At 40.7% G+C, this 19,055-nt stretch overlaps 1 protein-coding gene across 1 annotated transcript in view; it reads left to right on the top strand.

The window, feature by feature from the left end:
• insyn2ab (inhibitory synaptic factor 2Ab) overlaps positions 1–19,055 on the top strand; it is a 51,064-nt gene that overhangs the window by 3,556 nt on the left and 28,453 nt on the right. Inside the window, exon 2 of the mRNA XM_072436652.1 lies at positions 15,709–16,855. Coding sequence (XP_072292753.1) covers positions 15,714–16,855 — 1,142 coding nt within the window. The 5' untranslated portion in view covers positions 15,709–15,713. The remainder of the gene's footprint in view (positions 1–15,708; positions 16,856–19,055) is intronic.

Raw genomic sequence — 19,055 nt, 5'->3', positions numbered from 1 at the left:
TTGTATTAATTGAGTGCTTGGATATGAACTGATACTCCTGCTACATCTAAAGCTACTACTGCTACTTCATTTGTTACTAATACCATGTCTTTGCTGCTCCTGATGTAAGTTTTAAGTATAAAGCTGGTGTAATATTGATGCCGACCACCACTATTAGTATGGTACTTCTTCTGCTGTTATTAGGGGCTTTCACACCTGCACACATTTGAGTTCAGAGCACCTGTAGGTACGATTTGATTGGGCGAGTGAGAAAGCATTGCACCTCCAGAAAGTAGTCTTGGTACAGGTGCAAGCGGACGCCGGTGCGGTTTGTTCATATTTATGTGAACACTAACTGACCTCGATTTTGTCCATCTTTCAAAACTGGAGAAATAGACCCCGAGATGTATAATGAGGAGGAAATATTATCTTAGTTATCTTATATAATCAGAAAATATTTCACCATATCTGGGACTGATAACAAAAAATAACGTTTACAGCATAATCAGTGTATGAAGTAAAAACATGCATTTATTCTAGTAATGGCCTAGTGGCCTATACATGTGTTTTCTTCTGCACTCTACTTCAACTATTTGCAATGCAGCGTCACCTCAGGTGAGGTATTACGCTTGGCATCTTCTGCTTCGCTCTTCTGCTATAACACAGCACATTCATTAATGACTTAGTTAATGGGACTGCTATTGTGCCCTTGGGCAATACACTTGACTAATGCCTTCAGAGTTAGAAATATTATTGTACAAATCTGCAAGTGCTTGAGAATATGAAGGATTCCTTCATATTGAGTGCACCAGTGCTGCTGCTTCTTCTATTGCAGCCATCATCACATCAATTTTAACTAATTAATTCTGATATGAACAAGTAATATTGCTATTGTAACACTGCTACTTCTAACTATTTGTCACTACAGAACAACACAAAAACATGCTTAAGCATTTGATCTAAGGAGGATTTCAACTGAAATCTCATACAAAAATGTACTTGAATAAAAAGTTTCTGCTGCTTAAAAGAAGTGCGAAAGGGTTGTATTGTGACGCACACTCCACTGCCTCCTGTCTCGCTCCCTCACAACTTTATATCCCCATGGATCCATTTCACAGACAGAGCTCGCATCCAGCTGATACCAGTACAGACGGAAAGCCCTCTTTTAAAAAAAAAAACCAAAAACTCCACTATTCCCCAATAACCGAAAGTGCTGTTCTGTGATAAATCTTTTAAGCCAAAGTCATAAAGCACAGGTGTAGCCCGCAGCTCGACCGATATAGAAGACCCAAAGTGAAACGCTACCATTGCCCTTAAAGCTGAGATAACTGAGATTTGGTTAGACTTTGTGCAATGGCAGGGATGATACGGATGCAGTTCAGATGGAAGCGATTGCGGCTTTACTGTATAGGCATGAAAGATGTATGTTCCTGACTAACCACCATATTAATTCAAGACGAATAGGTAATGCACACAAGCCAATGGGCCGATGTCACTTTGGGTCATTAATGCGGCCCAGAAATACATACTAATGGTTATGTCTACAAATAGCTTACGCATGCAGTACAACCTCGTTTAGCATATCACCAGCTAATTGGAAGCGGTATGTACTTGTATTAGATCCAGTCAGTTGTATTGACACCAGGCTGGATGGGTTTGGATAAATGCAGGCAGAGAGGGAGGCATCACGGCATTACTTAAACATTAATGAGAGTGGCTAGACAGGCTTCTCCGTGTGGATACGCCCGCAGATGCACTCGGGTAATTATTGTGTTGATATTGGCTGACAAGCATGTTCAGCTATGTAAGCAAGAGAATCAACTGCAACAGGGAGCAGCAACTCCTGACTCAGCGCGTTGTAGGTCCATACAAGCCTTGGGAGGAACAGTGCACCGTGGTCATCCTCGGGCAGAAGATCATGACCACTTTATTTGTGGTCATAGGCTGTATTTAGATTAGCGGTTTAGTAGACCTCCACAACAAGCTGCAATGTGCTGCGCATGCTTATTCTTTTATTTAACCACGAAAGCCCCATTGAGATGACATCATAACATCAACACACGGCGAGACACATCACAAGAATCCTTCAATAAACCATACATTTCAGTATTGATTTAAACTGACTTATTAGAACAATTTCCTTTTGTAGCCTATTCCAACTGGATTAAAAACGCTTGTCTTTTTTGAAAGAATGTGTAAATCCTTTTCAGATCCGCTTCATACGGCCTCACTCACTCCCCACACTCGACAGAGGGAACCCACTACAGCCACTCATCACATTCTTTCCAATAGGCAAAATGAGGAGAGTGTTTTGGCCAGAGACAGTATGAAATGCATGGTCAGAACTGGGATTCAGAATTATTGTCCCAAATTGAGTACTGTAAGTAGCAATTTTGTCTGTTCTTAAAGTCACACTGGAGAAAACTGACATAAGTGTGGGTGCCATTCTGTCTGGCCGCTCATCATCCCAGACTGCATTGCAGGCAAGGAGAGGTTATAACATGACTCCTGCGCATTGCCGTCTGCCTATGCAGGCCAAATTATTTTTTATCTCTTTGATTATACTGTGTCATTTGGTACAACCTTATGAAAAAACACCATAGTCTTAATAAAACATGACTAATGAACAAATGGTTTACTAAGAATGATTTAGTATCTACTTAATTAAAGCTGGGATACCTAACCTTTTTGACCTTTTTAACAGTTCAGAAGCCATGCATTCATTACTTTGAAATGGCTGTAGGTGAATATTAACAAAGTACCAAAGGGTTTGTGAGAGCCATGGGAGCTAGACAGATTTTAGACTCCAGATCTACAGTGTGAAAATCAGCTTTAAGGGGTTATGAATAGGAGTTTAAGTACTGATTAAGGCGTTAGTAGGCCTGAATCATTCTTAATAAACTATTTGTTTATTCATGCTTTATTAAGGCTATTAAACCCAGTCATATGGAAAAACTACTTTAATGCTTTTACAAGGTTTAAAAAGGGAAGCATTAGTGGAAACATTATTCGAGCCGATACAAAAAGGCCCAATTCTCATAGTAACCGGCTTTTATTCTATGCCTTTCATGCTGCATAATACCTATACAACCCATCCACTAACAAAAGCTTCATTGAATACATAATCTGTGCCATCCCATCACCTGTCAGTGGTCACAATGTTATGCTCGATGCAGGGTTGCTTATGGTAGGTTTTTTCCTCCTCCCGGACATAATTCTTTTAGTGCTTAGATCCGAAGGGCAATTGTAACAGACAAATGCCGGTCTGCAGGGCACATAAGGAGATTTTCAAGGGATTATGTTCACAATTTTAGAGTCAATGCATTATTCATAATCCTTTGGACCAGCCCGGGCCAAATCAGGGAAGGACCCCGGGTCATTAACTGCTGAGATACAGCGGGTTGTTCAGAAGTGGAAGAGAGGAAGACACTTTGAGGAGAGCGACAAGGCAAAGAAGATTCCTGCTATCTAAATATGTCAGAGGAGTCTGTCTGGCAGCTTAGTTCTATCCATCTGACTTGCTCCCCACCAATAATTAGTAATTGAAGTAGCTTTTCCCCTACTTCCTTTTGTGGAGGGCTGCTTTAGCTGCTATACATGACTACATTAGAGAGAGACTTCCTGCGGATGCCAGAGACTTTGCCACGACAAAATGTTACAATGGCATATGAATCCAAATCGAATCCAATTGTTTTTATCCAGTTTCTGACAAACAACTTGTGCAATCAAAGTACAGACTAAGCTGGTGTTTTAGAACAAATAATGAGAAGAATGAGTCAGCTGCGTACGCCAAATCCCCCCCAAACAAGATCACAGGGCTCGTGTTTTCTGTGAGATTGAGCTCTACTTGATTTGATTCACTCATCCGACTCTCAAGGCAAAGTTACAACCATGCTAAAGCTATTTCCGGCGTTAATATGGAGGACGATGAAGCAAGATGCCTCGAAATATATTCAATTTAATGAGTGCGCAGGCCCGGCTGAGCTTACAGTGGACAGAGGACAAGGTGAAATGCATGGCAGCGGGCCCAAGGAGCACACTCTTTTTCATGATCAACTCCCCTGTTTTGTTTAATAGCACAATTTGCTCTGGGTTAGCGTGGGTCAGATGATTTGTCCAGAGTGGGATAAAATGTGCCCGATCTTTTCTAATCTGATGAAGGAACTTGGTGGTGTGATAATTCTGAAGTTATTTATTTATATATATATATATATGTCACCTGAAGCCCTTCTCCTGCTCTTCTGCAGAACAGCTCGAGGCTCTATAAACACTACAGGCTGCAAACTATAAACGCTTTCTGTGGCATTTATGAAAACAGTATTTAGACATTTGTAAGATGTTGAACCACTCGACGCATCACACGTCTTGTTTCATTCTCTCTTTTTCATTCTTTCTAATTGAATATGAGGTCAAATGTAATCAACTAAAGACAGTTCTGCTCCGTGTGGTTTGTAGAATATGTATGTGGAGTCAAAACCTTTCCCAACTGTATCTCGATCTGTCTGAGTCTGTTTAATCTGTGGCTTGTCGCTTTCCCTGCACAGCTCAAACTCGCTATGGAGAGCGAGAGAGCAGAGTAGGCCTACTGAAGGCTCACTGTTTGATTGTAAAAGGAACAGTGCAGCTGCTGCACAAATAGCCTATTATGTCATTCAATCCAAGCTGCCTTTCATTGTTTGAATCCTGAAAATGTGCATTCTTACTCTGATGTGTTGACAAATTGGAACAACTTGTTTAATACCATACAGTGATTTATTTTCTCTGTAGTGTTAAAAATGTCCTTACTAACTCAAAATATTGAAAGGATTGCTAGTTACTGATTGATCGCTGCAACCAACAGATTTAGGCCCTGTTAATAAGGCAACTCTGTTCAGGAAAACATAACTTATTTCATTTGCATTTAGACATAAACAATGGGGTGTGAAGAGAGTCTTTCATGTGTGAAAACCTATAGCACATGTATTTGTCCAGTAAACAGCACTGTGCTGCCTGACACACTGCAGAAGGTCATTCTACGAAAGCTGTGCCTTTTGGCCATCAAAAATGTTGAAAACTGTATATTTTTAAAAGCAAATTAGAACCTGGACCTGGTAGGTGGTATATTTTCTTACTAAAATGGCCCCGATTTACTATTTTTTCATCAAAGTTAAAGGTTGAATGGATGATTTTTTTTTAATCTGAGTCTTATTTCCTCGTGGCGTGGACGGCTGATTAGTCCTGCCACGTATCAATCATAAAACGCACCTATCGCTCACCTGCAGCCGCGTGTGGCTCGTCCCCACGTTTGTGCGTGTCTAAGCGCATGGATCTATCATAATATAGTTCCCTCAGTGTACGGGACAAAATGAAGACGGAGAAAGACAGTTCGAGCTGACTCATAAGGAGACGGAAATCTACGGGAGACGAGAGATGCGATGTGATCCGTCGCGCTAATAAACAAACGCACGTGTGTGTTGGATCAGTCCGCACGGGGGAGTGCACATGCGCACTTCAGCCTGAGTTCTCAAATCGCCGAAAAATCGTCCATTGCGCCTTTAATATATTTTCTACATTCAAATTTTCCTTTCTATGCGTTTTCTATGAATTTAAATAAAATCTTTTTTTTTTTAAGTGTGAGGGTAAGGTTAAGCTTTACAAGCCTCATCTACAATAAAACTAAATTCAGATTATTATGTAAGTCTGGAAATTACTAAGTTTTGGCCCCACAAAATGAAAGTGAAGTCACTGTAACTTCTTAGATACTTTTAAGAAACAGTGCTGGTAATAACATCTAAAGTTATAAATTGCAGACACAAACAAATCATATGTTTTGTACAGAAAAAAATAGAACCACTTATTAGTAAATGTACATTATGAGTTGATTTGTATGGCATTAATACAAAAACAACAAATGGCTTGATAAAAATTAAATATGAAACCAAAATTGCCAACATTGAATTTTAGACATGGCAAAAATGTTACTCTTTAAAATGTCCAAGGCCAACATATTATATGATTTAGAACACCACAAATAAAAAAACTCAACCTTTAAAACATGTTTTTGGACTAATTATATTACTATTATCAGTTTGGCCTCCATTGAAGTCAAAAAAGTGTGGCTTTCGTGAAGACCCTTTAGCTACTTTTAGACCATGTGTTTTTCTGGTGCTATGCTGTCGGATTTTCTGACAGTTTCTTGTGTAGATGAAAACATATGAGGCCTAAGGTGCTGTATTTGGCCATGGTGGATCAGCTGCATGCTGCCTGCAGACAATCACTGCACTGATCAGGGCTGAGCAGTTCTCTGTGAGAAATCTGTTTGTCCAGTATTTATGAGATCACAGTTTCTGTGGAAAAGAGAGGGCACTTTGATATAAATACACTGTAGATTTGTGAAAACTCGTGACCGTGTTAACAGCCCCTAACACACTATGCTTGTTGTTGGTGTGCTAAACATACATTGAGATACATTAGCCAAAACAATGTAAAAAGATGGACCAACCTGATACACTGCTGGGTCACTACTGGTAAATACAGTAAATAAAGTATTGTAAGTCTATAGACTTACAATACTTATGAATGAAGAGTTTAGTATTTAGCATCTTAAAATTTACATTGGTTTAACATTAAGCTTAGTGAAAATATTATGAAGCGTGACGCCACGATAGCGAGCTCTATATTCTACATATAAAACCATACACATCAAGTATAACTAGTTTGAAAAGTATCCATCGAAAATGTCTTTCGGACAGACATCTTGACTTTGTCTTTGAAACCTTCTGAACGTTGAGTCACTCCTGGATGAGAGAGAGTTTACACCGACCCACATACGTCAGGCCTATAACTGCACAACTTTATCTTACACTACAGACAGTTCTTTATTTTTTTCTTTTTGCTAATTAATGGACGGGTTGGGTTGGTTGGAACTTGGGTTGGAACTTATACCAAACCCATCATGCCTGAATTACTGACCTATTCTGGCCCTAATAGATTTCACTGTAATAATATACATTCCCATTATGCTGTGATTACATGCTAGGCAGTCACTCATTAGGTCATTTAGCCACGCCGCTCTGAATCTCAATAGCAGATCAGAATGCTAATGACGGTAATCCACTCACTCATCTTCTTTTTACGGATTTCAGCTGGTTCATAAAAGTGACAGCACATGGAAATATCTGTTCAAGTACGAGTTTTCCATTGCAACAATTGTCTTGATGGATTTACGGTATTACTCAAAGATAAAACATGATTACTTTACAAGGCATGGACCGGAACAGTAGCATCCCCATTCTGCATAAATACATGATTCACTGAGTATATTTACGGCGCGGTGTCTTCCTGTCGCATGAAAATGATTAACCAACTTGTTTCAACTATAGCCTTCCAACCATATCACACATCCATTCCTTTAATGTATATTTTTTATGTACAAGCAATGGAATCACAGCATCGACATCAATCGATGGGAAGAACAGTATGGAACGCAATTGCCACCTCACATCCAGCCAACATCCTGCCTGATTAATCATTATTAACATGTAGGATTGAAGTTTCCATGTGGGTAAGCGAGCATTGGTCACGGGCAAATAAAAGCATATGTCTGCTCTGGTATGAATGGATTTAGATTAAAAAGTGTAGTCATAAAAAATATGTCCATGTCAAAAAACTCTGCCATAAATAATGCAGTTTGTGTGCTGAAAATGTCATGGCAGATCTGGCACAGCTACAGTCAGCACAATCTCAACACTGTGTCCCACATCAGAGGGATCCGTCACAGCAATTACTGATACATAAAATATCAAAGAATAAAACACACTCTTTCCACAATGTGTTTATAGAAACTAATTTTCACTTTTCTTTTAATAAGACAGTGGTAGTGACAGCTCATTTACATTCTGCCTTGAGGTGATGTGTCCGTTATCAGCTGTTATTCCCAGGTCTCTGGAGAATCCCATGTGTGAGCCAAAGTAAACTCTCCTTCGTCTCGATTGACTATCAATCGTCGGTGCGCCTCACTTCCTCATTTCAATATCCTCTCGTATCCATCTGTAGTACAGTACTTACAGTATGTTCCTCTGTTCCTACTATTTTTGCCTTGTCCCAGTCCGTAATGGGGTTTTCTCTTTTACAGTGGTCAGATATTTCAGATTTGAGGTTTTCCTGTATTATCTTTTCTTTTTCCGATCTTGTTAATAGTTCTTGTGTTTCTTTTTCACATTCTTTTTGGTGTTCCTTTTTTCTCGTCTCCCTGATATATGTGACTCGCCACCGGAATTGTCGGACCATGTCGGCCTCGGTGAAACTGAGAAAAACAGCATTTTACTTTTTTTTCCCCAAATTTGTGATTTTCGTTTTTTTGCAGAATGTGCTAGTTGAAGATATGGACCAGCCATTCGATGTATCAGATAACAGTATTTGCAGCATTAAAAGCATAAATAAAGCCGTTTAAAATGTGGTGTTTTCGGGCGCTCTCTGGACGTGCAGAGGGGTGTGACCGCATTTCCATATGAACAGCTGCGCTATTGTAGTCAGCCAATGGGCTGAGCCGCCAGCCGCATGGCTACTTGATAAGCAGCAACACAGGGAGCAACACGCGCTGTGTAACATCAGTTGAAAAATGGATCCTTCTGCTATCGCTTTGGAGCTTAACAGAGGTTGTTACAGCTCCACGCTTTTGGATTATTTCTGCGAAAAGTCCGCTTATCCAGATGACTATCTAAGTTCTGAATCTGAAGATGAGCGGACAGATGACGGTGATTTCATCCAGCTGGAAAATATCCCTAGTCTACGGCTGACCTTAGATGAGGAGGAAGATGGGTTTTGGACAGAGGAAGGAGCGCCCGGTCACGCCGAAGAGCTGGAGCGTGAAATAACAGACGCTATAGCCACGGTTACTTTTGCAGGAGAGAACGAAGAGTTGGAAAAGATCCGTAACTTTGACTGCAAATGTTACTCAAGAAGAAAAGAAGATTCTCTACTCTCAAGCAAATCGTGTAGCGGGAAACTCACTCCAGAACTCATGTACAAGCTACGGAGCGACTCATTAGCAGCAGAAAGAGAGTGGCAGGATATGAGGATTATCGGACATATGGAAGCAAACAGACGTTCTGTTGTCACTTCTGAGCTGACGACGTCCACGAAAAAGCCCCAGAAGAAGCGCAAGTTTGCCCGGACAAGCTTTTTCATAGGAGGCACGGAAGTCTGCAGAAGTACTTTCCTGTTCCTCATGGCGTAAGTAATGATTAATATTAAATACGCCTGTTTTAGTGTGCTGTTGTGGTCGTGTTTGTGTTGTGAGTGCCTGTTTTGTTGAGCCATCACAAGCTAGCTAGCCACGTAGCGCCGCTAGCCCCGGCCGTACCCGCTCCTCCGCGTTTTAAGTCTTAAATACGACGTAAACGTCAGAATGTGAATAATGCAGAATAAATGGCATCACAAACACGCTTGAAAGTTATGTTTTGGTGTGCTGTTGTGGTCGTGTTTGTGTTGTGAGTGCCTGTTTTGGTCTAAACCTGGTGAGCCATGATATCACAAGCTAGCTAGCCACGTGAAGCGTGTTATTCCCATATTACTGTCAACCCTAATCCTTTTTTTCCCCCTTTTCAGAATTGGCAAAGACACCCTGACTGACATAATTAAACACTATGATGAAAATGGAGCAACACCACGGTTGAGGAAGAAGCGTGCACAGCCACAGCCACGTTCACGCAGGTTCATCAGCCATGAAGTCATCCACACCATTGTAGAGTTTATCAAAAACTATGCAGAAGTCCATTCCATAATGCTACCTGGTCGACATCCTGGCCATAAGGACTGGCATGTGAAGTTGCTCCCAACCCATGTGACTAAGGCCTCAGTTTGGCGTCTCTACGTGAAGTCTGCTAAGGAGCTTGGTAAGTGTAAAACATTATTTGGTGATTTTCATGTTTTAATGATTAGAGTATAATTAACCATAAGCAACATCTGTTTTTTAGGTGAGCCTGCAGTTTGTAAATCAAGCTTCAGATCACTGTGGAAACAGCTTCTCCCACACATCAGAAGCTGCAGGCCACGCACAGATCTCTGTTGGCAGTGTCAGAGCAACAACGAGCAGCTGATACGAAGTGCAAATGTCCCAGATGAAAGAAAATCTGAAGTTGTCCAGAAGCAAGTGCATCATCTTGCCCTTGTGCAAAGTGAGAGGACTTTTTACAACACTTTGATTGCTGCCTGCAGACTGACAACAGAATCTAATGTGCTGTCTTTCAGACCCTCACCGCCAGCAAGCAAAGACATCAGGATGCATTACAGCTTCGACTTTGCACAGCAGGTACTACTAATAGTGCAAATGCAGAATAGCAATTATAGAGACATATACGTCTTAATCAAATGTCATATATATTAATCTAATCTCCTTTCTCTCTCTCTGTCAACTACAGGTACACTTTCCCTCAAACCCTCTGCAGCCGGGGCCAATGTATTTCCTGACTCCACGAAAATGTGGCCTTTTTGGTGTCTCCTGTGAAGGGATGCAGAAGCAGGTCAATTTCCTGATTGACGAAGGCATGTCGTCAAGTAAGGGAAGCAATGAAGTCATAAGCTACATGCATCATTTCTTCAACAACTTCGGGGTTGGAGAAAAATACGTGGATCTTCATTGTGACAACTGCAGTGGCCAAAACAAAAACAATTTCATGTTGTGGTATGCTGCCTGGCGTGTTGGACACAAGCTTCACCACACAATGGACATCCACTTCCTCATTGCTGGCCACATGAAATTCTCCCCTGATTGTGGCTTTGGACTTATCAAGCGAGCATACATGAAGACCAGGGTTGACACTTTGGAAGACATCGCTGAGGTTAGTTTATGTTATTTGACTACTGTAATGTGTAAACATTAGCCTGGCAAAACTTCAGTGCAGATATTTTTCTTCTGTTCTAATTTTTTTTACATTGTCGCCCTTGTCATCAGGTAGTGGAAAACAGCTCTCCTGAGAGTCACCTCAATATCCCACAGCTTGTTGGAACGGCGGATGGCAGAGTGTTCGTCAAGAACTTCGACTGGCAGAAGCATCTGAGTCCCTTCTTCAGACGGCTTCCAAAGATCAAGAGCTATCAGCACTTCAGGTATTTATATTCAAACAAAAAAAATTAGTTAATGAGTGTTTCATGTGAAATAGTTAGCCATTTCTTAAATGTCCTGTTATTTGCTTACAGCTTTGATGCCAAGAGACCAGGTGTGGTGCTTGCGAAAAGTCACTGTGGAGCAGAACCAGTGGAATTTCAGCTACTACGCACTACAGCTGTTCTGCCTCCGGTTGACAATCTCCATGTCCTGGTCCCACCTGGATTGAACATTGACAGGCAGACCTACCTGCATGAAAAAATCAGGCCTTTCTGTGCTGACGAGGCAAAAGACATCACATGCCCAGCGCCGAGAGTCACAGCACAGAAGACGAATGTGCAAAAGAGGCTGCGGACGTAATTGGACTCTGATGGTGTACCTATGATGTCTATTATCTCATATGTTGCAGTTCGTATACCTGGCCCTGGCATCTGTTTATAAGAGTTATTCTATTGAGGGTGTTTTTTAAACTTCTTATAAGTTATCTGTCCTTTCCCCCTGTATCTACTGCGTTGTAACATTAAAGGCTATCTTATCTTTTGTTGTTTGTGTTGAATCATTCAGTGCACCATTGTTGGTGCACTGAATCACCTGTGAATTATGTTTACCGACAAATGCAATGAACCCTATTCTCATTCTGATTCTTTGATTCTATTCAGGGCCTTTTGTAATCCAAGTATTTCCATTTTAATATAGTAACTTCTAATTCTGATTCAAGTCCAGTTACCATCAATAACAACACTCCTCTTGAGTCTTCAGTGACAGCTGTAGGGGAAGGTGGTGTCAGTGTGACAGGGGGGAGGACTTATCTCAATGAGATGCAAATGAGCCCCCCTGTGACTCTGGGCTCTCTCAGGTGAGAAATTTTGGAAGCCGTTTTCTCAGTGAATGGGTTTGAGAGTTGTATACATTCAAATGACCACAACTTACTCAAATATTATCAGATCTACATGAGTGAGACATCATTGGAAAGCTTTGAATTCACACTTTCAGAATCTGTGAATAACTCAAAATGTCTCTCCGGGTAGACATGTAACTGGGTTTCATACGGCCGGTCACATATGTTTAATGGCATGTTTGGCATGGGATCTCGTAGATGACATTGCACAACCGAAAAGTTGAATCTTAATCCTCCATTTCTATTTAAAGAAGGAGTCTCTTTTTTTTTTTTTTTTAACAAATATTGCCTCCTTAACACCTCTTTCAAACCTCCTTTTCTCCCTGCTTGAAGACAGTGAGGTGAAGATTCTAAGTAGGGAGAAAAGATCATATATAATAGTGTCTTGAAACCCTGGAGCGGGAGAGGCCCGGGGTACTTTGATGCTAATCAGGTACTCAGTGAGGAGGGAGTGAATGTCAGGTTACAGTAGGATGTAGATTCCATTACAGGGCAGTTGGTAAACAAAGAAGAGCATCTCAAGTTAAACTAAAAGCTCCCTTTATCAGGAGGTCCCGCCCGGGGGGCAGGGCTTACACGGAGGAGGATATAAAACCTGAGTTCCCAGACTCGATTCGTAGATTGAGAATGACTCTTGGATGAGAGTCGAAACGTTTTGTTTTTGTAAAAAGTCTAGGCAATGCAACTGAATTTTTTCTACAATTTACCATGTTCAGTGTTGCATTTTACTCTTAATGCTTTGTGAGAAAAGCCTGTTTGTAATGTTATGTACAGTGTTTATAAAACTAGTATTCCAATGCATCAATGTTGGTTTTGCCACAAAACTCTTGTCCTGTCCCTCCTACTCCTTATGTTTGAATGTTGGAACGTCTGGGACAAGCGCATGCCCAAATTTGAGACATTCCAGCACATTTGTAGCATGAGTTCCTCAAATTTCCTTTTAACATTCAGAATAAAATAAATAACCTAGATTTGAACAGTTTAAAGCTTTGTTTGTTGATTTGGCAGGAATCGGTCCTCTTTCTTCTGACGTCCTCTGTGTAATTTTCCAATATTTTTTACTCCTACTGTAAGTCGCCATGTTTGTTGTGTGTTTCTTCCATGAGTTAATCTGCCTGTCAGTTATGCCCATTGGAAATTGTGAAGACAGGACACGTATAGTTAAGGTATAGTTAAATGTGTAGTTTTAGTTAGCCATAAACACACAGTTCGGAAAGTGACATTGATTTAAATTTGAATCCACTCACGATTTTGTAGGTCTCAGAATAATGCATTTAACTGAACTTGTCTCTGAAAAGACTTGAACTTTTTGAAGTCTATTCTCTAGTTTTTGACTCAACCTCTAAGGACTCTAAACTGGAGTCCAACAGTTGAGCGATATGGGGCAGATGTGCCAGTGCTAAGTGCTTCTACTAATCCAGGCCAAGAAGTTGCACTCTGGAAACCACATTTGTCATCAAGAAATGTGACACAACACTTTACATACGCGCTTCAAAAGCACAACACTCAGCCTTCATCTTTGACGCATATTTTGCAGATAAATAGGTCACATGTATCACATATTGAACAGTTCTAATACGTAGCCATTTCTTTTTTCTGATGATAATCTTTATGTTGTTGCTATGATACAGCAGAGAAGCATTTGAGAGGAGAGGATGTTCCTAATAAATTGCTCTTTACATATTTCCTCTGCTGACTCTCCCTCCTCCCCCCCAAAGTCGCGCACAGACTGTAATGCCCCTCGGCAGCTGAATTATGCCGGTTGGGCTGTCCTACCTGCAATGGCAGAATGACAGTGCGCCCTAGTGTGAGATCACAGCATGGAGTCCCCTCATTATTTACTGTGCTATGGGCTTGTTTGCATTTCTCTGCAGACCATGTACTGCAGAGAGGCTTTGTTGTGATCCATTCTATGCATTTGGTTTGCATACGGTTGTGTAGATATGAACTGTTCTGTGCTTTTTAAATAGAAGCAGAAGAGGATTTAACATTAAGGTTAAATAAGCTATTTTATTTTGTATTAAACTGTAACTATGCAGATCATTATTATACATTTTGGTCATTGTATCCCGCAATATTGATATAAGACAGCTTATTAATAGAAATGAGTTCATTGTCTTCCTGTCAATCAAACTATAACTATGAGTTCTCACTGCACCGGCTTCCATTCATTTTAGAGTTGACTTCAAAATGTTATAGTTTGTTTTTAAAGTGCTTCATGGACTGGCCCCCACGTATATTTCAGACCTCATTGTTCCCTTCACTCCTGTGCGCTCGCTGAGGTCTGAGCGCCAGTTCCAACTTCTTGTCACAAAACCCGGGGCGACTGGGCCTTTTCTGTAGTCGGCCCAAAACTTTGGAACGCTCTGCCTCCCCAGATAAAGACTGCAGCTTCAGTTGATGCTTTTAAGTCTTTAAAACGCACTTTCATTGACTGACATTTCACCCGGCATGAGAATTGTGTGGTCATTTGACCATCTTTTATTATTTTGTACATTTTATATTGTCTTTAATTTGTTTTAATTTGGTTTGTACATATTTTAACACATTTTAATTATGCTTGTTTTGTACTCTGTGGAGACTTTGAGTTGGTAAAATTTGCTATACAAAACAAGTTGAATTGGATTGATGAAATCCAAAGAAATAAAGAGGGAACACCGTTGAATACATGTTCATAGTCAAAGCTCTTGAAAGTCGATTTGACATAATACTGTATCCTTTAATGTTAACATAGGGACATTTGTCTACCACCCATTATTCAATACAACCTCAATGCAATGCTTATTATTATTATAAACTTTAACCAGGAGTACCTAGCTGGATGCAGGGTGAACATGCAAACTCAGCACAGATAGTCCACACATGGTCCAGGAAACTAACTCAGAGTCTTCTCCTGAAAAAAAACAAGCTAAACTTAAAATGTTTATTCCCAATCTTCACAAATAAGGAAGGCTGGCTGCACAATTTTACACTTGGCGTTGTTTGCTTGATTAAGAATCCTTTCATTGATTGTAATAGGGTGTTATGTTAAATTTTGCAGTGAAGAGGGGTGGATAGGAACAATTATTTCAAGTTGTGAGTAATTCAGTAAAACAGGCATTTTGTTGAGGAAAGGTTATTCTATCTTTCCCTGTTATTTTGGTGAGTGGTTTGGGGCTGTGAATGTTTGTGAAATTATAATCTCAAATTTCCTCCAAAGCAATCTACAAACTTTGCCATAAGGCACTCTATACTCGCCATACTACAAACTCAAAATATTTGCTTTGGTTGAAATTCTGGTAAATTTTCTATTATGAAGCTGTCAAATGAAAGGTCAACTCAAGCCAACCGAAAGGCGGACAGCTGTTTCAGAGCTCACTGCCCACGCTCATCTGTGAGGCTGTGACGTAGGGCCAGAAATGTGGTTCAGTTCATGATTTTCAAACGCAATGCATAAAGCAAAATTAAGCATGTGAATTTGAATAAAATGGCAAATGCAATTTTCATCAGAGAATTCAAGATAGATTTGACTAACTAGATTCATAATTGCTTAAATAAAGAATACACATTTGAGAAGTTTTGTCTAATTGGGAATTATTTACACAATCAGGCGTGGATTAGCCATGAACATTTCTTATGGCATATGTCTGAAATTTGGCTTAAAGAAAGTGATAAAATCAAGCCCTTGTAATAAATTTAAAACAGTATCGCCCATTCATTCATACATTTTAACTAATCACACTGATATGTTTTTTTTCTTTTACAGGAAATATGGTGAGCAAGGAGGACACCAAATGCAACGTTGTGTCGAATTCAGATGAGTCCGATTGTGAGACGGCCCAGTCGCACAGCTTCAACGCAGAGTCCGGCACAGAATCTGGCAAATCGCAGGTGAAAAAGAGGAACAAGGCTTTACAAGTGCGCTTCACGGACATCTGCGAAGCCCAGAATGAACATAGGCGAAGGCGTTCTCGATCAATTTCTTGCAAAGTAAGACATAGGAAATATATGACAATGCCTGCCAGACGCTCTATCCCCAATGTAACTAAAAGTACTGGTGTGCAGACATCACCGGACCTTACCAAAAGATACAAGACTTTTCCCTTTGAAAGGAAGAAGGGGCATACTTTTAAACATACTGCTTTGGTGGAGAATTATAAAGGACAAAATAATGGATTTTTGAGTGATATAAAAACCGTTGAGGATGGAGAAACAAGTGAGCAATCTTCCAAAGTCAAAGGAAAGATTGTGTGTCAGACTAAAGTATTGCTCCACCACACAGACGACAGCAGCGACACCGAGGATATCCTTTCTAGTGCCAACTGCCTGGATGGCCCGTCATGTCCAGAATCTTCACAATTCCCCGACGATTGCCATCCACGCAGTCCTCCGTCCAAATCTCAATCGGAGTGCCACGTTCCCGCGACAACAAGATCCAAACACAAAGGCAAAGACGAGACGGACGGGAGTGCTTCCTCTTCCAAACGCCAACTTGCTTCCGACGGCAAAACGAAGGGTTCCGGACCTGTCGCATGGAATTCATTAACGCACGTGGAGTCTTTAGGAAGTCCGTCCATGAGCTGCAAGAGGAAAAAGAGTGGACAGCTAAGCGAACAGCTTTCTCAGACACTTCCGCATAGTGCCAAATGTTCAGTGCAATCGCAAGGGCATTGTAGGACGAGGCATTCTTCGGCTTCGTCTAAACTTCAGCAGACAGGACAGGGGGGCACGGGATTTCCCACAGGGGACGAGAGGGCGGCCCGGAGGGAGACTGCTGGGACAGCGAGCGGGGACAGTGATATCAAAGCACAGCTGCAGGCCATGGAGACGCTCATCAACTCGAGCCAGGAGACCATCAAGGTGTTACTGGGAGTCATACAGGAGCTGGAGAAGGGAGAGGCTCAAAGAGAGGGGTGAGTAAACAGCACGTTTTGTAAAGAAAATACTGTGGAAGAAGTAGTGGTATTAGAGAGAGCATAGTGGTTTATGCAGGGAAATTCAAATCCTCTACCACCTTTAAAAAAAATAATCGTCATACCGTATACTATGAATACACTCTCACGCATAAATGTTGGTGATTATAATTTAAAGCAGGAATGTTGCAGGACAATAATGCTGACACTGCCTGTCCAAAAAAAGGTTGCCATTTGTGTTCAACTGAGCAAACACAGCCGGTACGAGCTTCCCACTGGATAACTGCTTCATGAGTGATGATCTTTCACTTGCAACATGGTATTTAAACCCAACTGAATGGCTTCTCGATTCTGAAACAACCATGTGCAAAGACAAATCCTGATGTCATCGGAAATATGTTAGTATTAATTTAATCTTGCAGATGCTTATCAAAACTATGCCACTGTGAATGTGTGCTGTAATCAAAGCTAAAGGTGGTCCTACCAAATATTAGAGCGTGTGCCCCTTTTTTTCTGTCATTCTCAATCTACGGATTTGGATAAACATTTGAGTTCTCAGACCAAATGCAAACCCTTGAATGGGACGATCCAGATGCAAAGAAGGACGTTTCTCTTCACTTGGAGGGGATGTAAACACACAGTATATGGCAGAACACATTTCAATCCAACCCGATTTCTATTGGGTGATTGATAGTGAAGTGCTCACAGCTGTCAGGCAACCACAGATAAGACTAAAACTGGGCTCCCACTACGAGCTGTAAACTAAAATACCAGACCAGTTCACTTGGTATTGGGCATTTCCATATGTTCAAGTCAAGTGTCTTCCACAGTAAGTAACAAGACTATCCTGGCTGTTGTTTTGTACAGTTCTTGCAGCAAATGTCAGCCAAATGTCCATCAAGCAAATAATGGTGTGAATATGTTTGATTCCTTGCCAGTTACAGAATGTCTCCAGTGAGTTATTCACATAAAAGTTCACTGTTCACAGAGAAGATGATTCTCCTTGAAACCAAAGGTTAGCTGGCTGGCCGGAAGGGAAATAAATTGCCTTTATGCAGGATTGATTACTGCAGTATTTCATTCTTGCCCAAATTCCCCAAATCTCCAAATTGCTTGAAAGCCATATTGGTATAAATTACAATTAAGCCGCCGAGAACTGAAATAGTTTGGATCTAAATCATTACTTCTTTAAAGCAGAAAGGCGCTATAAATCGAAAAACCAGCACACCCTCACCACACCATGTAGGTTTAGTTAACAAGCGTCATAAAAGTCTAATAGCTTATTCTTATCCTCGGCCTGATTTGTGCAGCGTTACATTGGTAAGGATCATTGTATGTGTCTATATCGAAAACCCACAGCTCCACAAAGTAAAATTGTGTAAGCGTCAGCCGTGCAAGCTCCAGAACAAGGCACCCTAGTGGGCCGCAGTGGAAGTTCCATTAAAGGCCCAATTAGTGCGGCCTCATAACACTTTGCCTTTCATCTTCGCATAACAGCATCTGCTATTATGGAGAAACAGTGTAGTCCGACAGCAGAGGTGGAGCTGGATGTATGTGCGCTCATTTTTCACTTTGTCCATGGATGGGCAGCCAAACAGAGTGGAATTTTAAGTGTGAAAGAACAATAGAGAATGGCCGTATAAACCAAGGACAATGTAATCTTGTGTTCAAATCACCTTCATGAAAAATAAGACTCGTTCTGTAAATCCTGGGAAATAATTTGGCCATTTTCTAGACATTGAAAAGCATGGGAGATGAGACAAAAAGCTGAATGTCCTGGAAATAATACATTTTGTCCTTCATTCTTCACCCGTGCTGTATTGTTGTATATTAAATGAATAGTGAATGATATTGTGATCAGCACAGTAAAAAGAGCAGTTGAATATTTTTTTTTAAACTGAAACCCCCAAAATGGAGGAAATTTCACCCATATTGTACGACATGTTTTGGGAGAAGACCCCTACTCCCCCTTTGGTTTTGTTTTTAGCTTGTGAGATATGACTTTTTCATCACACATTTAATGTATATATACAGTCAGTTTTAAAGTTATATTATACAATGTATTTCCTACACCAGACAAAAGATATGTGTGATCCTTATTTCCCATTGTTATTTGTGCAACCTTTCAAATGAGAAAATTGAGTGGTTGACAATAAATATTTGAGTTTTTGCTCAGGTGATCCCTAATCTTATCTTTAAA

Source organism: Eucyclogobius newberryi, unplaced genomic scaffold, assembly GCF_026437365.1.
Source record: "Eucyclogobius newberryi isolate DKJ021-1_F unplaced genomic scaffold, fEucNew1.0.hap1 SCAF_8, whole genome shotgun sequence".
NCBI lineage: Eukaryota > Metazoa > Chordata > Actinopteri > Gobiiformes > Gobiidae > Eucyclogobius > Eucyclogobius newberryi.
This window is presented reverse-complemented; position numbering and strand designations above follow the sequence as displayed.